A 17,975-nucleotide genomic window follows, 5' to 3' on the forward strand; every position below is an offset into this window, starting at 1 on the left:
TGGCTGGCAGGGCGTGCCCAGGCTGTCCCCACGGGGGTCACCCTGTCACCAGCAGCCTGCCCGGCCCGCGGGACACTGACAGCAGCACGGTCACACCTGAGGCCACTTTATTGGAGTCGCCAGGGGCGGGGCTGAGGTCACTGCACCTCCAGGGCATCTATCACGGCCTGGGTGAAATCCATGGAGGTGGAGTAGCCCCCCATGTCCGCCGTGCGCACCTGCAAGGAGACCGGAGGTTAGGGGGGCACCAACGGGGGACCTGCAACGTCGGGGTCCCCCCGGCCCCAGGCTGGGCTGTGGCACTGGGCCTTGGGCTCCCTGGAGCCCTCTGCACCCCCAAAACTGTCCCCGTGCCTTGGGGACACGTGGAGGGGCTGCTGACCCCCCTGCCCCAAAGTCCGGTGTGGGCTCTGGTCCCAGCATTGCCCCCCAGCCCAGCAGCCCCAGGTGTCCCCAGGGCAGGGCAGGGCTGCATTGCCCCCCCAGCTCAGCACCCCCTGCGCCCCAAAAACTGCCCCAGCCCCCCCAGGGCAGGGCAGGGCTGCAGGGAAGCGTTGGACCCTTTATTAGCAAAGCAGAGTACAGAGCACGACACGATGGCACGGCCCGGGGTGGCACCAGGCCTGGCCCCACGGGCACAGCGTTACGGGATCGGCTCCCAGCTCCCCAATTCCCACGGACTGGGGGGCACAGGGTCACCCCCCCACCCTGTGCCAGGTCTGGAGTGTTCCAGGGTCACCCCACGCCGTGGGCACCCTGTGCCAGCAGCTGCCAAGGGGGTGCAGGGTGGGGGATGTCACCCCGGTTATTGCTGAGAGCTGCAGGGGATGGGCCCCATGGGAATGGGGGCGCTGGGGTCCCACAGTCACAATGGTCCCACATTCATGAGGGTCCCGTGGGAATGGAGGTCCCACAAAAATCCCACACTGGTCCAACAGTTACAAGAGTCCCGTGGGGATGGGGTTCCCACAGTCCTGTTCTCACAGGGATCCCACAGTTCCCACTGGTCCAAGAGTCAGAATGATCCCACAGGAATTGGGGGGGGGGGGGGGGGTCCCACAGTCACAGGGATCCCATGGGAATGGGGTCCCACAGTCCAAGGTCCCATTCTCACAGGGATCCCACTGGTCCAACAGTCAAAATGACCCCATAGAAAAGAGAGGGTCCCATAGTCAGGCATTCCATGGAAATGGGGGTCCCACAGTCAGGGATCCCATGGGAATGGGGTCCCCCAATCCACGGTCCTGGTCTCACAGGGATCTGGGAATCCCACTGGTCCCACAGCAATGATAATCCAGTAATGGGGATCCCATGGGAATGGGGGTCCCAGAGCCGTAGTGGGGGGTCCCAATGTCCCTAGGAGCTGCCAATGATTTCGGGGCGCTGCCACATCCGCCCAGAACCACCCAGAACACCCCAAACTCCACATTGGTCGCCTCCTGTGGGGATGGGGAAGGGTGAAGATTCCTGGGGTTCCTGCTGTGGGGCTGGGAGGGGTTTGGGGAGGGGGCCGAGGCGCTGGGGGAGCTGCTGGGGGGGCCTAAGCCCCATAGTTGGGGTGCTGGGGGGCCTAGGCCCCATAGTTGGGGTGCAGGGGGGCCTAGGCCCCATAGTTGGGGTGCAGGTTGTCAGTGACGGACTTGACGAAGTCGGAGGTGGTGGAGTAACCGCCCAGGTCCCGGGTCCGGACCTGCAAATCCAACACAGGGAGGGGAGAAACGGGGAAAGGCTCCGGTGAACAACGGGGAACGGCTGGGACAGGGACAGGAGAGCTGAGAGAGGCAGCAGGGACCCTCCACAGCCCTGCCAGGACCTGCAGGGGGGAATGGGGCTGGGAAATGTCCCTGAGAGCCCTGCCAGGACCTGGGGTGGGGATGGGAACATGGACAGGTCCCTCAGAGCCCTGGGGTGGCAGTGGGGCTGTGGAATGTACCTTGAGAGCCCTGCCAGGACCTGCGGGGGGAATGGCAACATGGAGAGGTTCCTGAGAGCCCTGTTAGGGTTTAGGGTGGAGATGGGGCTGTGGAACATCCTGAGAGTCCTTCCAGGACCTGGGATGGGGATGGGAACATGGACAGGTCCCTCAGAGCCCTGGAGTGGGAATGGGGCTGTGGAATGTCCCTTGAGAGTCCTGCCAGGACCTGCAGTGGGAATGGGGACATGGACAGGCCCCTGCCAGGACCTAGGGTGGCAATGGGGCTGTGGAACATCTCTTGAGAGCCCTGCCAGGACCTGTGGTGGGAACAGGGACATGGACAGATCCCCGAGAGCTCTGGTGTGGGAATGGGGCTGTGGAACATCCCTTGTGAACCATACCAGGACCTGGGGTGGACATGGGGACATGGAGAGGTCCCTGAGAGCCCTGCCAGGACCTGGCGTGGGAATGGGGCTGTGGAAGGTCCCTGCCAAGAACCCAAACGGGGACGAGGCCATGGAGGATCCCCCAGCCCTGCCAGAAATCCCTCCTGGGCCAGGACATGACCACAGGGGCTGGACACAGCTGTGGGCCTGGCGTTGTAGCTGGAGAGAGGAGAGGAACCAGAATTGCAGCTGGGAAGAGGAGAGGAACCAGAATTGCAGCTGGGAAGAGGAAAAGAACCCAAATTGCAGCTGGGAAGAGGAGAGGAACCAAGAATTGCAGCTGGGAAGAGGAGAGGAACCAAGAATTGCAGCTGGGAAGAGGAGAGGAACCAGAATTGCAGCTGGAGAGAGGAAAAAAACCCAAATTGCAGCTGGGAAGAGGACAGCAGCCAGAGAAGGTGACCCAGGCACCACCAGCCCTACCCACTGCCCCGCACTCACTTTTCCACCTTTGATCACCTTCTTCACCGCGTCCGAGATCATGTTGGAGTGGTATTCCAGGCTGGAAAAGGGGGGCAAGCAGGGGGTCAGCCCCTCAGGAGCCCCCCCAGAGCCCCCCAAACCCCCCTTGGGAGCCCAGCACGTACTTGAGGTGCCGCAGCATGTTGGAGGCCGAGAGCAGCATGGCCGTGGGGTTGGCGATGTTCCTGCCCACGGCCTGGGCGAAGGGGTGCCGGGCTCCCTGCGGGACACAGGGCACGGTGACGGGGCCGTGCCACCCTGCCAGCCTCGGGGATGCCGCGCTGGGGCGGCCCGGGGGTGCCCATCCCTGCTCACCATCTCGAAGACGGCGTACTCGGCGCTGTAGCTCTCGCCGGGCACGACGCCCGCGCCGCCCACCAGCCCCGCCGCCAGGTTGTCCACGATGTTCCCGTACAGGTTGGGCATCACCAGGACGTCAAACTGGTACGGGTTCTGCACCAGCTGGCACGGGAATGGCACGGGAATGGGCATGGGGCAGTGGAACAGCTGGGGGGAGGCTCAGCCCCACCCTGGCACAGGGGGCAGAGCCCAGGTGTGCTGGGGCTGGGTGAGATCCGAGGTGTCCCCAACCCTGAGCATTCCATGCTTGGCACTGCCTGGGGCAGCAGAGAGGGACTGGGGAGGTTTTAGGGACTGAAGGGGAATTATTGGGGATTTAAAGGGGAATTATTGGGGATTTAAAGGGGAATTTTTAGGGATATAAAGGGGAATTTTTAGGGATTTAAAGGGGAATTATTAGGGATTTAAAAGGGAATTATTAGGGATATAAAGGGGAGAATTTAGGGATTTAAAGAGGAATTATTAGGGATTTAAAGGGGAATTATTAGGGCTATAAAGGGAAGATTTTAGGGATATAAAGGGGAATTTTTAGGGATAGAAACACACCCAGCCCCAGTGAGGCTGCAGGAACCTGGGGCAGCAGAGAGGGGATTGAGGAGTTTTTAGGGACTGAAGGGGAATTTTTAGGGATTTAAAGGGGAATTATTAGGTATATAAAGGGGAATTGTTAGGGATATAAAGGGGAATTATTAGGGATTTAAAGGGGAATTTTTAGGGATTTAAAGGGGAATTATTAGGGATATAAAGGGGAATTGTTAGGGATTTAAAGGGGAATTATTAGGGATATAAAGGGGAATTTTTAGGGATATAAAGGGGAATTTCTAGGGATATAAAGGGGAATTGTTAGGGATATAAAAGGGAATTTTTAGGGATATAAAGGGGAATTTTTAGGGATAGAAACACACCCAGCCCTAGTGAGGCTGCAAGAACCTGGGGCAGCAGAGAGGGGATTGAGGAGTTTTTAGGGATGTGAAGGGGAATTTTTAGGGATATAAAGGGGAATTATTAGGGACATAAAGGGGGAATTTTTAGGGATATAAAGGGGCGATTTTAGGGATTTAAAGGGGAATTTTTAGGGGTAGGAACAGCCCAGCCCCAGTGAGGCTGCAGGAACCTGGGGCAGCAGAGAGGGGATTGAGGAGTTTTTAGGGACTGAAGGGGAATTTTTAGGGATAGAAACACGCCCAGCCCCAGTGAGGCTGCAAGAACCCAGGTCCCCAGACCCTCCAAATTCCCCCCAGGAGCAGCACTGGGATGGCCCCGGAGCCCAGGTGAGACAGAGCTGGGAATGTTGGGAATGCTGGGGGGCTCCTGCCTGGCACAGGGGACAATTCTGGGGCCAGGTGAGCTCGGTGTGCCCAGGCCTGGAGGTTCCAGCTCCTCAGAGAGGGCTGGGAAGGGAGCAGGGACAGGGACAAGGGATGGGGACACACTCAGGGCTGTGGCTCACCTGCATGCAGCAGTTGTCGATGATCATGGTGTCGAATTTGATCTTGGGGTACAGCTCGGCCACCTCCTTACAGCACTGCAGGAACAGCCCATCCCCCAGCTTCCTGCACGGGGAACACCAGCAAGGGTTGGGGACGGCAGGGAAATCCCAAAGGCTGCAGGGATCCAGCTGGAATTGGGATCTGGGACACCCTTTGGGGCTCCTCATGCTGCCTTTGCCCCCTCTCCCTGATGGGAAGGGGATTTGTCCCAGGTGGAGCTGTCCAGGTGCTCCCATCAATGATTCCAGAGCTTGGGATTCTGCAGGAATGATCCCAAGGCAATGATCTCACAATCCTTGGGGACAGGGCTGTTATGGAGATGCTGCCCTGGGAATATCTGGGCACTGATTTATCAATAAATCTGATCAGCAGCAGCTGCAGGGCAGTGTCTGCTCACTCCTGGCTGGGGGCAGAGTGAGGGAAAATCCCCAAACCCAGGGAAATCCTGACCTCCCTCACCCCAATCCCCAATGTCCAGCCTGGCCTTGGGCACTGCCAGGGATCCAGGGGCAGCCACAGCAAATCTGGGAATTCCAGCACAGCCAGCAATTCCTTGCCAAGATCCCAGCCCAATCTCCCCTTTCCCAGTGGGAGCCATTCCCTGGCTCCTGTCCCTGCAGGCCTTGTCCCCAGTCCCTCTCCAGCTCTCCTGGAGCCCCTGCAGGGACTCTGAGGATTCCCTGGAATTTTCCCTTCTCCAGGTGAACATTCCCAGCTCTCCCAGAACAAAAGAGCTCCAGAATCCTGGAATGGTTTGGATTGGAAAAGACCTTAAATCCCATCCCATCCATGGGCAGGGACGCCTCCCACTGTCCCAGGTGGATCCAGCCTGGCTTGGGCACTGCCAGGGATCCAGGGGCAGCCACAGCAAATCTGGGAATTCCAGCCCAGCCAGGAATTCCTTGCCAAGATCCCAGCCCAATCTGCCCTTTCCCACTGGGAGCCATTCCCTGGCTCCTGTCCCTGCATCCCTTGTCCTCCTGGAGCCCCTCAGGGACTCTGAGCATTCCCTGCAGTTTTCCCTTCTCCAGGGGAACATTCCCAGCTCTCCCAGACCAGAGGGGCTCCACAATCCTGGAATGGTTTGGGTGGAGAGGGACCTTGAAGTTTATTGACACTTTCCACCATGCCAGGCTGCTCCAGCCTGGCCTTGGGCACTGCCAAGGATCCAGGGGCAGCCACAGCAAATCTGGGAATCCCAGCCCAGCCAGGAATTCCTTGCCAAGCCCCCACCCCAATCTTTTTTATTTCCACCTTGCAGCCCTTCCCCCTCTCCTGCCACTGCAGGTCCCTCCCAGGTGTCCTGGAGCGCTGGCAGGTCACACAGCGGTCACACAGCGGTCACACCGCTCAGCTGAGGGGACAGGGGTGACAGTGGCACTCACATGATGTTGGCCTTGTGCACAGCTGTGACCTTGGCCCGGCCCTTCTTGGTGGCGTAGTCGAAGGCGAACTTGGCGATGCGCTGGGACTTGGCCCTGGTGATGATCTTGAGGCACTCGATCACCCCCTTGGCACTCTGGGGACACGGGGGGTGTCACAGGTGGGCACGGCCACCCAGCCTGGGCACGGCCACCCTGCCTGGGCACGGCCACCCAGCCTGGGCATGGCCACCTCAGCCCGGGCACGGCCACCCTGCCTGGGCACGGTCACCATGCCTGGCCCTCACATCCAGCCTGCTCTGGCCTCTCTTACCTTCATTATTATTATTATTATTATTATTATTATTATTATTATTATATTACTATTATTACTATTATTATATTAATTTATTGTTTTAATTCTATTATTAATTTTATCATTTATTATTATATTACCTTCCCTCTCCTATTATTATTGTTATTATTAGTAATAATTATATTCCCTTCCCTATCATTATCATAATTATAATTATCATAATTATCAATAATAAGAACAATAATCAAAATAATAATAATAATAATAATAATAATAATAATAATAATAATAATAATAATAATAATCATCCCTTCCCTCTCCTTATCATAATTTTCATTATTACTATTGTTATTGCCATTATAATTATTATTAATTATTATTGACCACATTTATGTGTTACATGTATTGTTATATCTATTATTCTTACTCGTATTTATATTTATTATTAATTCCTATCATCGGGATTTTTACAATTAAATATTTCTTATCATTAAAGTTTTATTCCAATTACGCTGTTTCTTATTATCACCATTTTGTTTCAAATATTGAATTGTTCTCATCATCATCATCTTTTTGTTTCAATTATTGAATTGTTATCATCATCATAATTTTTTTCAATTATTTAACTGTTCTTACCATTATCATAATTTTGTTTCAATTATTAAATTTTTGTAATCATCACCACTTTGTTTCAATTATTGAATTATCATCATCATCTTGTTTTAATTATTGAGTTGTTCTCATCATCATCACCACTCTGATTTAATTATTGAATTACTCTCATCATCACCATTTTGTTTCAATTACTGAATTTTTCTAATCATCATAATTTTGTTTCAATTATTAAATTATTCTCATCATCACCATTTTGTTTCAGTTATTGAATTGTTCTCATCATAATTTTGTTTCAATTATTAAATTATTCTCATCATCACCATTTTGTTTCAGTTATTGAATTTTTCTAATCATCATAATTTTGTTTCAATTATTGAATTACTCTCATCATCACCATTTTGTTTCAGTTATTGAACTGTTCTCATCATAACTTTGTTTTAATTATAAATTTGTTCTAATCTCAGCCCAGATTTGCTTCAGTTATGAATTGTTTCAGTTATTGAATTGTTCTCATCATAACTTTGTTTTAATTATAAATTTGTTCTAATCTCAGCCCAGATTTGCTTCAGTTATGAATTGTTTCAGTTATTGAATTGTTCTCATCATAACTTTGTTTTAATTATAAATTTGTTCTAATCTCAGCCCAGATTTGCCCTTTTCTGCCCAGTTCTCCTCCCGCTGGTGTCTCCACCCTGGCCAGGGTTCCCCCAGGACAATCCATGTGCCACTGTCCCTTTGCCAGGCACTGTCCCCATGCAGCCACCCCAGTGCTCCCTGGCTGGGGGTGTTCCTGTCCCAAAATATTCCCAGATTCAGGCAGGACCTGGGTGTGCTCAGCAGGGAACCATGGAGAGACCTTGGAGCTCATCCCACCCCACCCAGGGACACCTCCCACCATCCCAGGGGCATCCAGATCCATCCAGCCTGGCCTGGGCACTGCCAGGGATTGGGAATTCCTGGGATTCTCTGGGAATCCCAGCCCAGCCAGGAATTCCTTGCCAAGATCCCAGCCCAATCTCCCCTTTCCCAGTGGGAGCCATTCCCTGGCTCCTGTCCCTGCAGGCCTTGTCCCCAGTCCCTCTCCAGCTCTCCTGGAGCCCCTTCAGGGACTCTGAGGATTCCCTGGAGTTTTCCCCTTCTCCAGGTGAACATTCCCAGCTCTCCCAGAGTAAAGGAGCTCCAGAATCCTGGAATGGTTCGGGTTGGAAAACACCTTAAATCCCATCCTATTCCCACCCCATCCATGGGCAGGACACTTCCAACCATCCCAGGTGGATCCAACCTGGCCTTGGGCACTGCCAGGGATCCAGGGGCAGCCACAGCAAATCTGGCAATTCCAGCCCAGCCAGGAATTCCTTGCCAAGATCCCAGCCCAATCTGCCCTTTCCCACTGGGAGCCATTCCCTGGCTCCTGTCCCTGCAGGCCTTGTCCCCTGTTTTATAATCCCTGATCCCTATCCCTAAAGCCCAACCATTCCTTTTTCCATTTTTTCCCTTTCCTCTCCAGCTCTCCTGGAGCCCCTTCAGGTCTCTGAGCACCCCCTGGAGCCCCTTTGGGGACTCTGACCCCCCCTGGAGTCCCTTTAGGTCTCTGACCCCCCCCTGGAGCCCTTTGGGGACTCTGACCCCCCCCTGGAGCCCCTTTGGGGACTCTGACCCCCCCTGGAGCTGTCCCCTGTGCAGGTGCCACTGCAGCTGTCCCAGGCTGTCCCCATGTCCCACCTCGTGCTCCAGGGAGCTGTACTCGCCCTCGGTCTGCTCCCGGATGATCACCAGGTCCAGGTTGTTGTGCCGGGTCTGGTAGCCCGAGAGGCTCTTGACGTGCACCACGTTGGCAAACAGGTCCAGCTTCCTCCTGGGGACACACACGGGGACACGGGGACACGGGGACAGGGTCACCGGGGCTGCTCCGGGGTCACCGTGTCCCCTCTGGGCACTGGGGACACAGCGGGGCCACCCCCCCTCTGCAGGACCCCAGGGTGAGCAGGGACAGCTCCCGGCCAGGGATCACCCCACAGGAGTTTGGCCTCCTGATAACTCATTAATTATTAATTATTAATTATTAATTATTAATTATTAATTAATGGAGTTTTCCCAGTGATGAGTTCTGGGATCCATCCAGCATCTCCAAAATTTCCAGGGAAAAAGGATGAGTTAAGAGGGACAGCTCCAGGCTATGGAGTTTTGCCTCCCAATAACTCATTAATTATTAATTAATGGGGTTTTCCCAGTGACAAATTCTGAAAGCCACTTCACCACCTCCATAATTTCCAGGGAAAAAGGATGAGTCACCAGGGGCAGCTCTTGGCCACAGAGTTTTGCCTCCCAATAACTCATTAATTAATAATGACATTAACAATACCAATAATGCCTCCCAATAACTCATTAATTAATAATAACATTAACAACAATTCAATAATGTTTTATCCACAGTGACTGTCCCCTCCAAGTCCCTGGGGTCCCCCCTCTGCAGGACCCCAGGGTGAGCAGGGACAGCTCCTGGCCAGGGATGCTCCCTCAGGAGTTTTGCCTCCCAATAACTCATTAATTAATAATAACATTAATAATAACATTAATTAATGTTTCTTTCCCAGTGGCTGTCCCCTCCAAGTGCCAGGGGACACAACTGGGGCCACCCCCCTGTGCAGGACCCCTGAGGGTCCCACACTGAAATTTTCTTTCCCAACCCACACAGAATCCCTCAGCCTTTTCCTCTCCCCCACAACTCATTGATGATGAATGAATGAATGAATGAATGAATGAATGAATGGATGGATGAATGATTGAATTAATGAATTCCCCCACCTGAGCCTCATGTCATAGGACGCCAGGTCTCCCTTGTACTCCATGGGTGTGTGGATCTTCCCTGCAGGACACGGAGCGGGGTCAGGACAGGGGGAATTGTCCCAGTATCCCACAGAACCCTCCCCTGGCCCAGCCTGAGGGGACAAGGGGTGACAGGGACAGGGACAAGGCCACACTGCCCAGGTGCTCACCAATGAGGGCCACCTTGCTCTCCTTCATGGAGTCCACCACCCGGTCCAGCTTCTCCTCGGACGCCGTGTTCTGCACCTCGCTCAGGTGGTGCTCGTCAAAGATCACGGGGACATTGCCAGCCTGGGACAGGGACAGGGACAGGGCCACCACGGTCACACAGGGGACACCACAGGGGACACCACAGGAGCCCTGAGCCAGCCAGGCCCAGGCTCAGGGACAGGAGGGGTCACCTCAGTGGCACTGATGGAACTGTGGGATCTTTCCCTCTGAGGTGACCCCAGCACCGCCAAGGCCACCCTTGGGATGTCCCCAAGTGTCACATGCACAGGGTTGGTAAATCCCTCCAGGGACAGGGACTCCCCCACTGCCTTGCAGAGCCATTGTTAGGAGGAATCACCCCAATATCCCAAATCCAATTGTCCCAAACCCCTGCAGGAATGGGGACCCACCCTCTGCCCGTGGGACACGCAGGGACACTCAGGGACAGGCAGGGACATTCAGGGACAGGCAGGGACATTTAGGGACACTCAGGGACACTCAGAGACGGGCAGGAATGCACAGGGACACTCAGGGGTGCTCAGGGACACACAGGGACAGGCAGGGACATTTAGGGACACTAAGTGACACACAGGGACAGGCAGGAATACACAGGGGCATTTAGGAACATACAGGGACACTCAAGGACATCTAGGGACACTAAGTGACACACAGGGACAGGCAGGGATGAGCAGGGACACTCGGGAACGCACAGGGACATTTAGGGACACGCAGGGACATGCAGGGACAAGCAGGGACATCAGGGACACTTACGGATGCTCAGGGGGACACGGGGACAAGCAGGAACACACAGGGACATTTAGGGACACACAGGGACATTTAGGGACACTAAGTGACACAGAGAGACAGGCAGGGATGAGCAGGGACACTCGGGAACACACAGGGACATTTAGAGACACACAGGGACACGCAGGGACATTTAGGGACACACAGGGAGACACAGGGACACTAAGTGACACACAGGGACAAGCAGGGACACTCAGGAACACGCAGGGACATTTAGGGACACACAGGGACATTAAGGGATGCTCAGAGACACACAGGGACATGCAGGGACACTAAGGGACACACAGGGACAAGGAGGGACACTCAGGGACATGCAGGGACACACAGGGACACAAAGGGACATTTAGGGACACACAGGGACACAAAGGGACATTCAGGGATGCTCAGGGACACTAAGTGACACACAGGGACATTTAGGGACACTAAGTGACACACAGAGACAGGCAGGGACATTTAGGGACAAGCAGGAACACACAGGGACATTTAGGGACACTCAGGGACATTTAGGGACACTAAGTAACACACAGGGACATTTAGGGACACTAAGTGACACATAGGGACAGGCAGGGACATTTAGGAACACTCAGAGATACTCAGGGACACGCAGGGACACTCAGGGACATTGAGGGACACTCTGGGACACTGAGGAACTCACAGGGACATTTAGGGACACTCGGGGACACTCAGGGACATTTAGACACACTTAGGGACACTCAGGGACATACAGAGACACTCAGTGACACTCAGGGACATTTAGGGGCACTCAGGGACCCTCAGGGACATTTAGACACACTCAGTGACACACAGGGACATTTAGGGACACTCAGGGACATTTAGACACACTCAGTGACACACAGGGACATTTAGGGACACTCAGGGACACTCAGGGACATTTAGACACACTCAGTGACACACAGGGACATTTAGGGACACTCAGGGACATTTAGACACACTCAGTGACACACAGGGACATTTAGGGACACTCAGGGACACTCAGGGACATTTAGACACACTTAGGGACACACAGGGACATTTAGGGACACTCAGGGACAGGCAGGAACACACAGGGACATTTAGACACACTTAGGGACACACAGCCTTGCTCAGGGACACTCAGGGACACAGAGGAACTCACAGGGACACTCAAGGACACTCAGGGACATAAAGGAACTCACAGGGACACTCAGGGACACACAGGGACACTCAGGGACACTCAGGGACACACAGGGACACTCAGGGACATACAGGGACACTCAGGGACACTCAGGGACACACAGGGACACTCAGGGACATAAAGGAACTCACAGGGACACTCAGGGACACTCAGGGACACACAGGGACACTCAAGGACACTCAGGGACACTCAGGGACATAAAGGAACTCACAGGGACACTCAGGGACACAGAGGAACTCACAGGGACACTCAGGGCCACTCGTGTCCCCAGGCCATGTCATACCTTGAAGACCTCCTTGACAGCGTGCATGAGCTCCGGGCCCACGCCGTCCCCCGGCAGCATTGTCACCTGGAATGTCCCCTCGGCCCTGTGGGACTGCAGGGACACACTGGGGTCACCCCGAAGCCCTGTGGGACTGGGGGGTGACAGCAGGGTCACCCCAAAGCCCTGTGGGACTGGGGGGTGACAGCAGGGTCACCCCAAAATGGGACAAAGTGACCCCCAGAGATCTGAGCCACGTCACACCCACGGGGACACGGAGCGATGGGGACATGGGGACATGGAATGTCTGGGTTGGGAAAGCCCTGCAGGGCCAAGGCCACCACTGAGCGTTGTCCCCAAGTGTCACAGGGTTGGGAAATCCCCGCAGGGATGGGGACTCCACAGCTGAGCAGGGCTGGACAGGAGGAAAATCCCTAAAATGTCCCCATAAGGGACACTTGGGGACATCCAAACCTCTGCTGGCCCAGCCTGGGGCCGTGTCCCTTTGTCCTGTCCCTGTCCCCAGCTGTCCCCTCCTGGCAGAGCCACAGGGTCCCCCCTGATCCCCCTTTTCTCCGGGCTGAGCCCCCTCCCCAAATCCATCCTGGACACGCTGCAGCCCCTGGAGCCTGAGGGGCCCAGAGCCAGCCCAGGACGGAGCTGTCCCTGTCCCTGTCCCTGTCCCTGTCCCTGTCCCGAGGGGCCCAGAGCCAGCCCAGGACGGAGCTGTCCCTGTCCCTGTCCCTGTCCCTGTCCCTGTCCCTGTCCCTCTCCTGAGGGGCCCAGAGCCAGCCCAGGACGGAGCTGTCCCTGTCCCTGTCCCTGTCCCTGTCCCAAGGGGCCCAGAGCCAGCCCAGGACGGAGCTGTCCCTGTCCCTGTCCCGAGGGACACAAAGCCAGCCCAGGACGGAGCTGTCCCTGTCCCTGTCCCTGTCCCTGTCCCAAGGGGCCCAGAGCCAGCCCAGGACGGAGCTGTCCCTGTCCCTGTCCCTGTCCCAAGGGGCCCAGAGCCAGCCCAGGACGGAGCTGTCCCTGTCCCTGTCATCGCAGGGGTGACACCACCCTGAGCACACCCGACACCACGGAGGGACCCTGTCCTGCCCAGCACTTCCAGCAATAACCTGGAGGGATTGCTGAGAGCTGCCAGCACAGCCTGGGCTCCTAAATCCCCTCACCCATCCCTGCCCTCAGGATCCCATGGAATTCTGGACAGCCATTTTAGGAGGAATATCCCAAATATCCCAAATATCCCACCCAGATCTCTCAAGGGATGAGGTCTCCCCATTTCTCTTCCCAGGACGAATTTCCCCAATATCCAATTTTCCCCAATTTCCCAGCACAGCCTGGTGCTCCTAAATCCCCCAATTCCTTCTCCCTGTCCTCAGGATCCCATGGAATTTTGGACAGGCATTTTAGGAGGAATTTCCTTAATAATCCACCCAAATCTCTCCAAGGATGAGGATTCCCCATTTCTCTTTTCAGGACGAATTTCCCCAATATCCGGGCATGGCCCAGTGTTCCTAAATCCCTTCATTCCTGGTCCCTGCCCTCAGAATCCCATGGAATTTTGGACAGGCATTTTTAGCAGGAATTTCCTCTGTACCCCACCCAAATCCAGGGATGAGGATTCCCCATTTCTCTTTCCAGGATGAATTTCCCCAATATCCAATTTTCCCCAATTTCCCAGCACAGCCTGGTGTTCCTAAATCCCCTCATTCCTTCTCCCTGCCCTCAGGATCCCATGGAATTCTGGACAGGCATTTTAGGAGGAATATCCCAAATATCCCACCCAAATCTCTCCAAGGTTGGGGACTCCCCACTTCTCTTCCCAGGAGGAATTTCCCCAATATCCCAACACAGTGTGGTGCTCCTAAATCCCCTCATCCCTGCCCTCAGGAACTCCTGGAATTTTGGGAATTTCCCCCATATCCCACCCCAAAATCTTTCCAGGGATGGGGATTCTCCCCTTCTCCTTCCAGGAGGAATTTCCCCAATATCCAGGCACACCCCAGTGCTCCTAAATCCCCTCATTCCCTCTCCCTGCCCTCAGGATCCCATGGAATTCTAGACAGGCACGTCAGGAGGAATTTCCCCAATATCCCACCCAGATCTCTCAAGGCATGAGGACTTCCCATTTCTCTTTCCAGAAGGAATTTCCCCAATATCCAGGCACACTCCAGTGTTCCTAAATCCCTTCACTCCTTCTCCCTGCCCTCAGGATCTCCTGGAATTTTGCACAGCCATTTTAAGAGGAATTTCCCCAATATCCCACCCAGATCTCTCCAAGGTTGGGAACTCCCCACTTCTCCTTCCAGGAGGAATTTCCCCAATATCCCACCCCATATCCCAGCACAGCCTGTGTTCCTAAATCCCCTCACCCATCCCCTGCCCTCAGGACCACCTGGAATTTTGCCAAGCCCCATTTTCATGGCCCAGACCACACCAGAACCTCCCTGATCTCTCTGGGATGTCCCTCCCACCCCTCCCTTCCTTCCCCAGCCTGGAATTCCCTGTGGGACCCCCCAATCCCAGCCCAGGGAATTCCCTGCCAGCAATGCCAGGGAAACTCCAAACCCCATTGGGAACAGGGAAGGAAGGAGGGAGGGAGGGAAGGAAAGCTGAGAGTCACAACTGGGGAGCTTTAAATAAGCTGGAATCAAATGTCCAGAGCACAAATGTGAAATGCCAGGAGGCAGAGCTGAGGGAAGGGCAGCGCCTCAAGGTCACGCTGAGCCCTTCCCTCGGCCATATTCCCACGGAATCTGGGAATTTTCTGGCTGGGAAAAACCTCAGAGACCCCCCCAGCACCGCCAGGGCCACCACTGGCCATGTCCCCAGGGGATGTCACACCCCATTGCCCTCCCCAGGAATATCCCAATTGCCAATATCCCACCCAAACCTCCCCTGAGGCCTTTTCCCAAACCTCCCCCATCCTCTCAGGGGGTTTTGGGGGGTCAGAGGTTCCCCCCTGAGCCTCTTTTGTGCCCCCAGATCCCCTGCTCACCTTGGCCTGTGCCTGCTGCAGGAGGGTGGCCGAGGTGCCCAGCGCCCGCCATGCCCCGAGGCTCTGGGCACGCAGGAGCCCCTGGGGGGTGCCACAGGTCAGAGAGGGGGATCCCCAATCCCCACAGGTCAGACAGGGGACCCCCAATCCACACAGGTCAGACAGGGGACCCCCAATCCCCACAGGTCAGAGAGGGGACCCCCAATCCCCACAGGTCAGAGAGCCCCATCAGGGGGTGCCCCCCATCCCCAAAATCCTCCCCAAGCCAAAAATGTCACCCCCAAAATGACACCCCCACAACCCAGCATGAAACTCCCCCCACCCCCAAAGTGAAGCCCCCCAACCCTCACCTCACACTCTGCCCCACACTGACCCCCCAGACCCATCTGAACCCCCAGACCCGTCTGAACCACCCAGACTGACCCTCCCGGACACATCTGACCCCTCACTGTCCCCTCACGGACCCCCCCCAGACCCATTTGAACCACTCAGACCCGTCCGACCCCTCACTGACCCTGCCCGGCCCCCACTGTCCCCCTCAAGTCCCCACTGACCGCCCCCAGCCCTCACTGACCCCTCACGGACCCTCCCAGCCCTCAGTGACCCCTCAGACCCCCCCCCAACCCTCCCTGACCCCCCTCAGACCCCTCACGGACCCCCCACCCCTCACTGACCCCTCACGGACCCCCCCAGACCCGTCTGATCTTCCCACCCCTCACTGACCCCTCACGGACCACTCCAGCCCTCAGTGACCCCTCCTAGTCCAGAGAACGAAGAGGTCAGACCCGTTTGACCCTCCTGACCCTGCCCGGCACCCCCATACCCCGCTGTCCCGCCCCCAGAGCGATGTCCCCGCTCGTTCCGTGCCCTCAGTCCCCGCGGCTGAGCCCGCTGTCCCCTCAGCGCCCGTGTCCCGTCCCCCGCTCACCGCCGCCGCCGCCCGGCCCGCGCTGAGCGCCGCCATCTCTGCGAGCCCAGAGTGCACCGCGGGCAAGGGGCGGGGCGCAGAGTGACGTCATGGGGCGGGGCCTCGCTGGGCATGTGGCGCCCCCTGGCGGACGAGCGAGATAGCGCGGGAACGGAATGTCCCACAGGGACCCCCTCAGTGTCCCACAGTGTCCCCCGGGGACCCCCCAGTGTCCCCTGGGACACCCACAGTGGTCCCACAGTATCCCACTGGGACCCCTACAATGTCCCCTCAATGCCCCCCAGGGACCCCCCCCCAGTGTCCCACAGTGTCCCCCGGGGACCCCCCCCACTGTCCCACAGCATCCCACTGGGACACCCATAGTGTCCCCACAATGTCCCCCTGGGACCCCCCCCAGTGTCCCACAGTGTCCCCCTGGGACACCACAGTGTCCCACTGGGACCCCTACAATGTTCCCCTACTGTCCCCCTGGGACCCACCCAATGTCCCCCCAGGGAGTCCCCAGTATACCTACAAGGACCTCCCCCAGTGTCCCCTCAGGGACTGCCCAGTGTCCCCTCTAGGACCATCCACAATGTCCCCCCAGTGTCCCCCCTGGAACCTCCTCAATGTCCCCCCAGTGTCCCCCTGGGACCCCCACAGTGTCCCCCCAGTGTCCCCCCTGGAACCTCCTCAATGTCCCCCCAGTGTCCCCCTGGGACCCCCACAGTGTCCCCCCCAGTGTCCCCCCTGGAACCTCCTCAATGTCCCCCCAGTGTCCCCCTGGGACCCCCCACAATGTCCCCCCAAGGATTCCCCCCAGTGTCCCCCTGGGACCCCCCAGTGTCCAACAATAACCCCTGGGACACACCCAATGTCCCACAATGTCCCCCTGGGAACCCACCCAATGTCGCCCCCAGTGTCCCCCTGGGACCCACCCAATGTCCCCCCTGTGTCCTGCAAGGACCCCCCAATGTCCCCCTGTGTCCCGCCAAGGATCCCCCAATGGTCCCCCCAGGGATCCCGAATGTCTCCCCAACGACCCCGACAATGTCCCCCCAAGTGACCCTTGGGGACACCCAGTGACCTTCCAGGCCCCTGGAGCCGCTCCTGAACCTCGCTGTGTCCCCAGCTGTCCCCTCCCACCCATCCCGGTGTCCCCAGTGTCCCCAGCCCTCCTTGGTGACACAGGACACGCAGCTCTTCTCTTTATTGCACAGGCAGGGAGGGGACCCTGCTGTCCCCAGCGGTGCCACCTCTGCCACCCATCCAACAGGGACACGGTCGGGAGCAGCTGTCAGGGGACAGGGACACACTAGGAGGGCTGGGGGTGTCCATGGAGTGTCCCCAGGGTGTCCTTGGGGGTGTCCTTGGGGGTGTCCTGGTGGCATCCCGGGTGGTGTCCCTGGTGGTGTCCCTGGTGGTGTCCCTGGGGGTGTCCATGGGGGTGTCCCCAGGGTGTCCATGGGCTGTCCCTGGGGTGTCCATGGGCTGTCCTTGGGGGTGTCCTGGTGCTGTCCCTGGCATTGTCCATGGAGGTGTCCATGGGGGTGTCCCTGGTGTGTCCCAAGGTGTCCATGGGATGTCTCTGGGTGGTCCCCAGGGTGTCCATGGGGTATCCCTGGCATTGTCCATGGAGTGTCCCCAGGATGTCCCCAGGGTGTCCATGGGCTGTCCATGGGGGTGTCCCCGGGATATCCATGGGGTGTCCCTGGGGTGTCCTTGGGCATCCCTGCAGTGTCAATGGGGTGTCCATGGGCTGTTCTTTGGGGTGTCCCTGGGCTGTCCCTGGTGGTGTCCCTAGGATGTCCATGGGGGTGTCC

The 17,975-nt window shown here is 56.6% G+C and overlaps 1 protein-coding gene across 2 annotated transcripts; it reads right to left on the reverse strand.

Moving 5' to 3' along the window:
• Nucleotides 1-90: 90 nt before the first annotated feature.
• Nucleotides 91-16,236, reverse strand: IDH3B (isocitrate dehydrogenase (NAD(+)) 3 non-catalytic subunit beta). Of its 2 annotated transcripts, none has more exons than XM_054293268.1 (12): nt 16,174-16,236; nt 15,246-15,326; nt 12,263-12,355; nt 9,962-10,082; nt 9,771-9,831; nt 8,688-8,820; nt 6,059-6,192; nt 4,634-4,736; nt 3,139-3,285; nt 2,949-3,043; nt 2,803-2,863; nt 91-218 (listed from the first exon to the last, which is right to left on the reverse strand). In XM_054293268.1, exons 1-12 carry the CDS (start codon nt 16,207-16,209, stop codon nt 138-140), a joined length of 1,146 nt encoding a protein of 381 aa, XP_054149243.1. In that variant the 5' UTR covers nt 16,210-16,236; the 3' UTR covers nt 91-137. The 2 variants fall into 2 exon arrangements, with proteins under 2 accessions (XP_054149243.1, XP_054149242.1); XM_054293267.1 differs by lacking the exon at nt 91-218 and adding an exon at nt 1,553-1,690.
• Nucleotides 16,237-17,975: the final 1,739 nt, after the last annotated feature.

Source organism: Melozone crissalis, unplaced genomic scaffold (assembly GCF_028551555.1).
Source record: "Melozone crissalis strain CALT ecotype California unplaced genomic scaffold, PUWL_Pcris_2 ptg000132l_1, whole genome shotgun sequence".
NCBI lineage: Eukaryota > Metazoa > Chordata > Aves > Passeriformes > Passerellidae > Melozone > Melozone crissalis.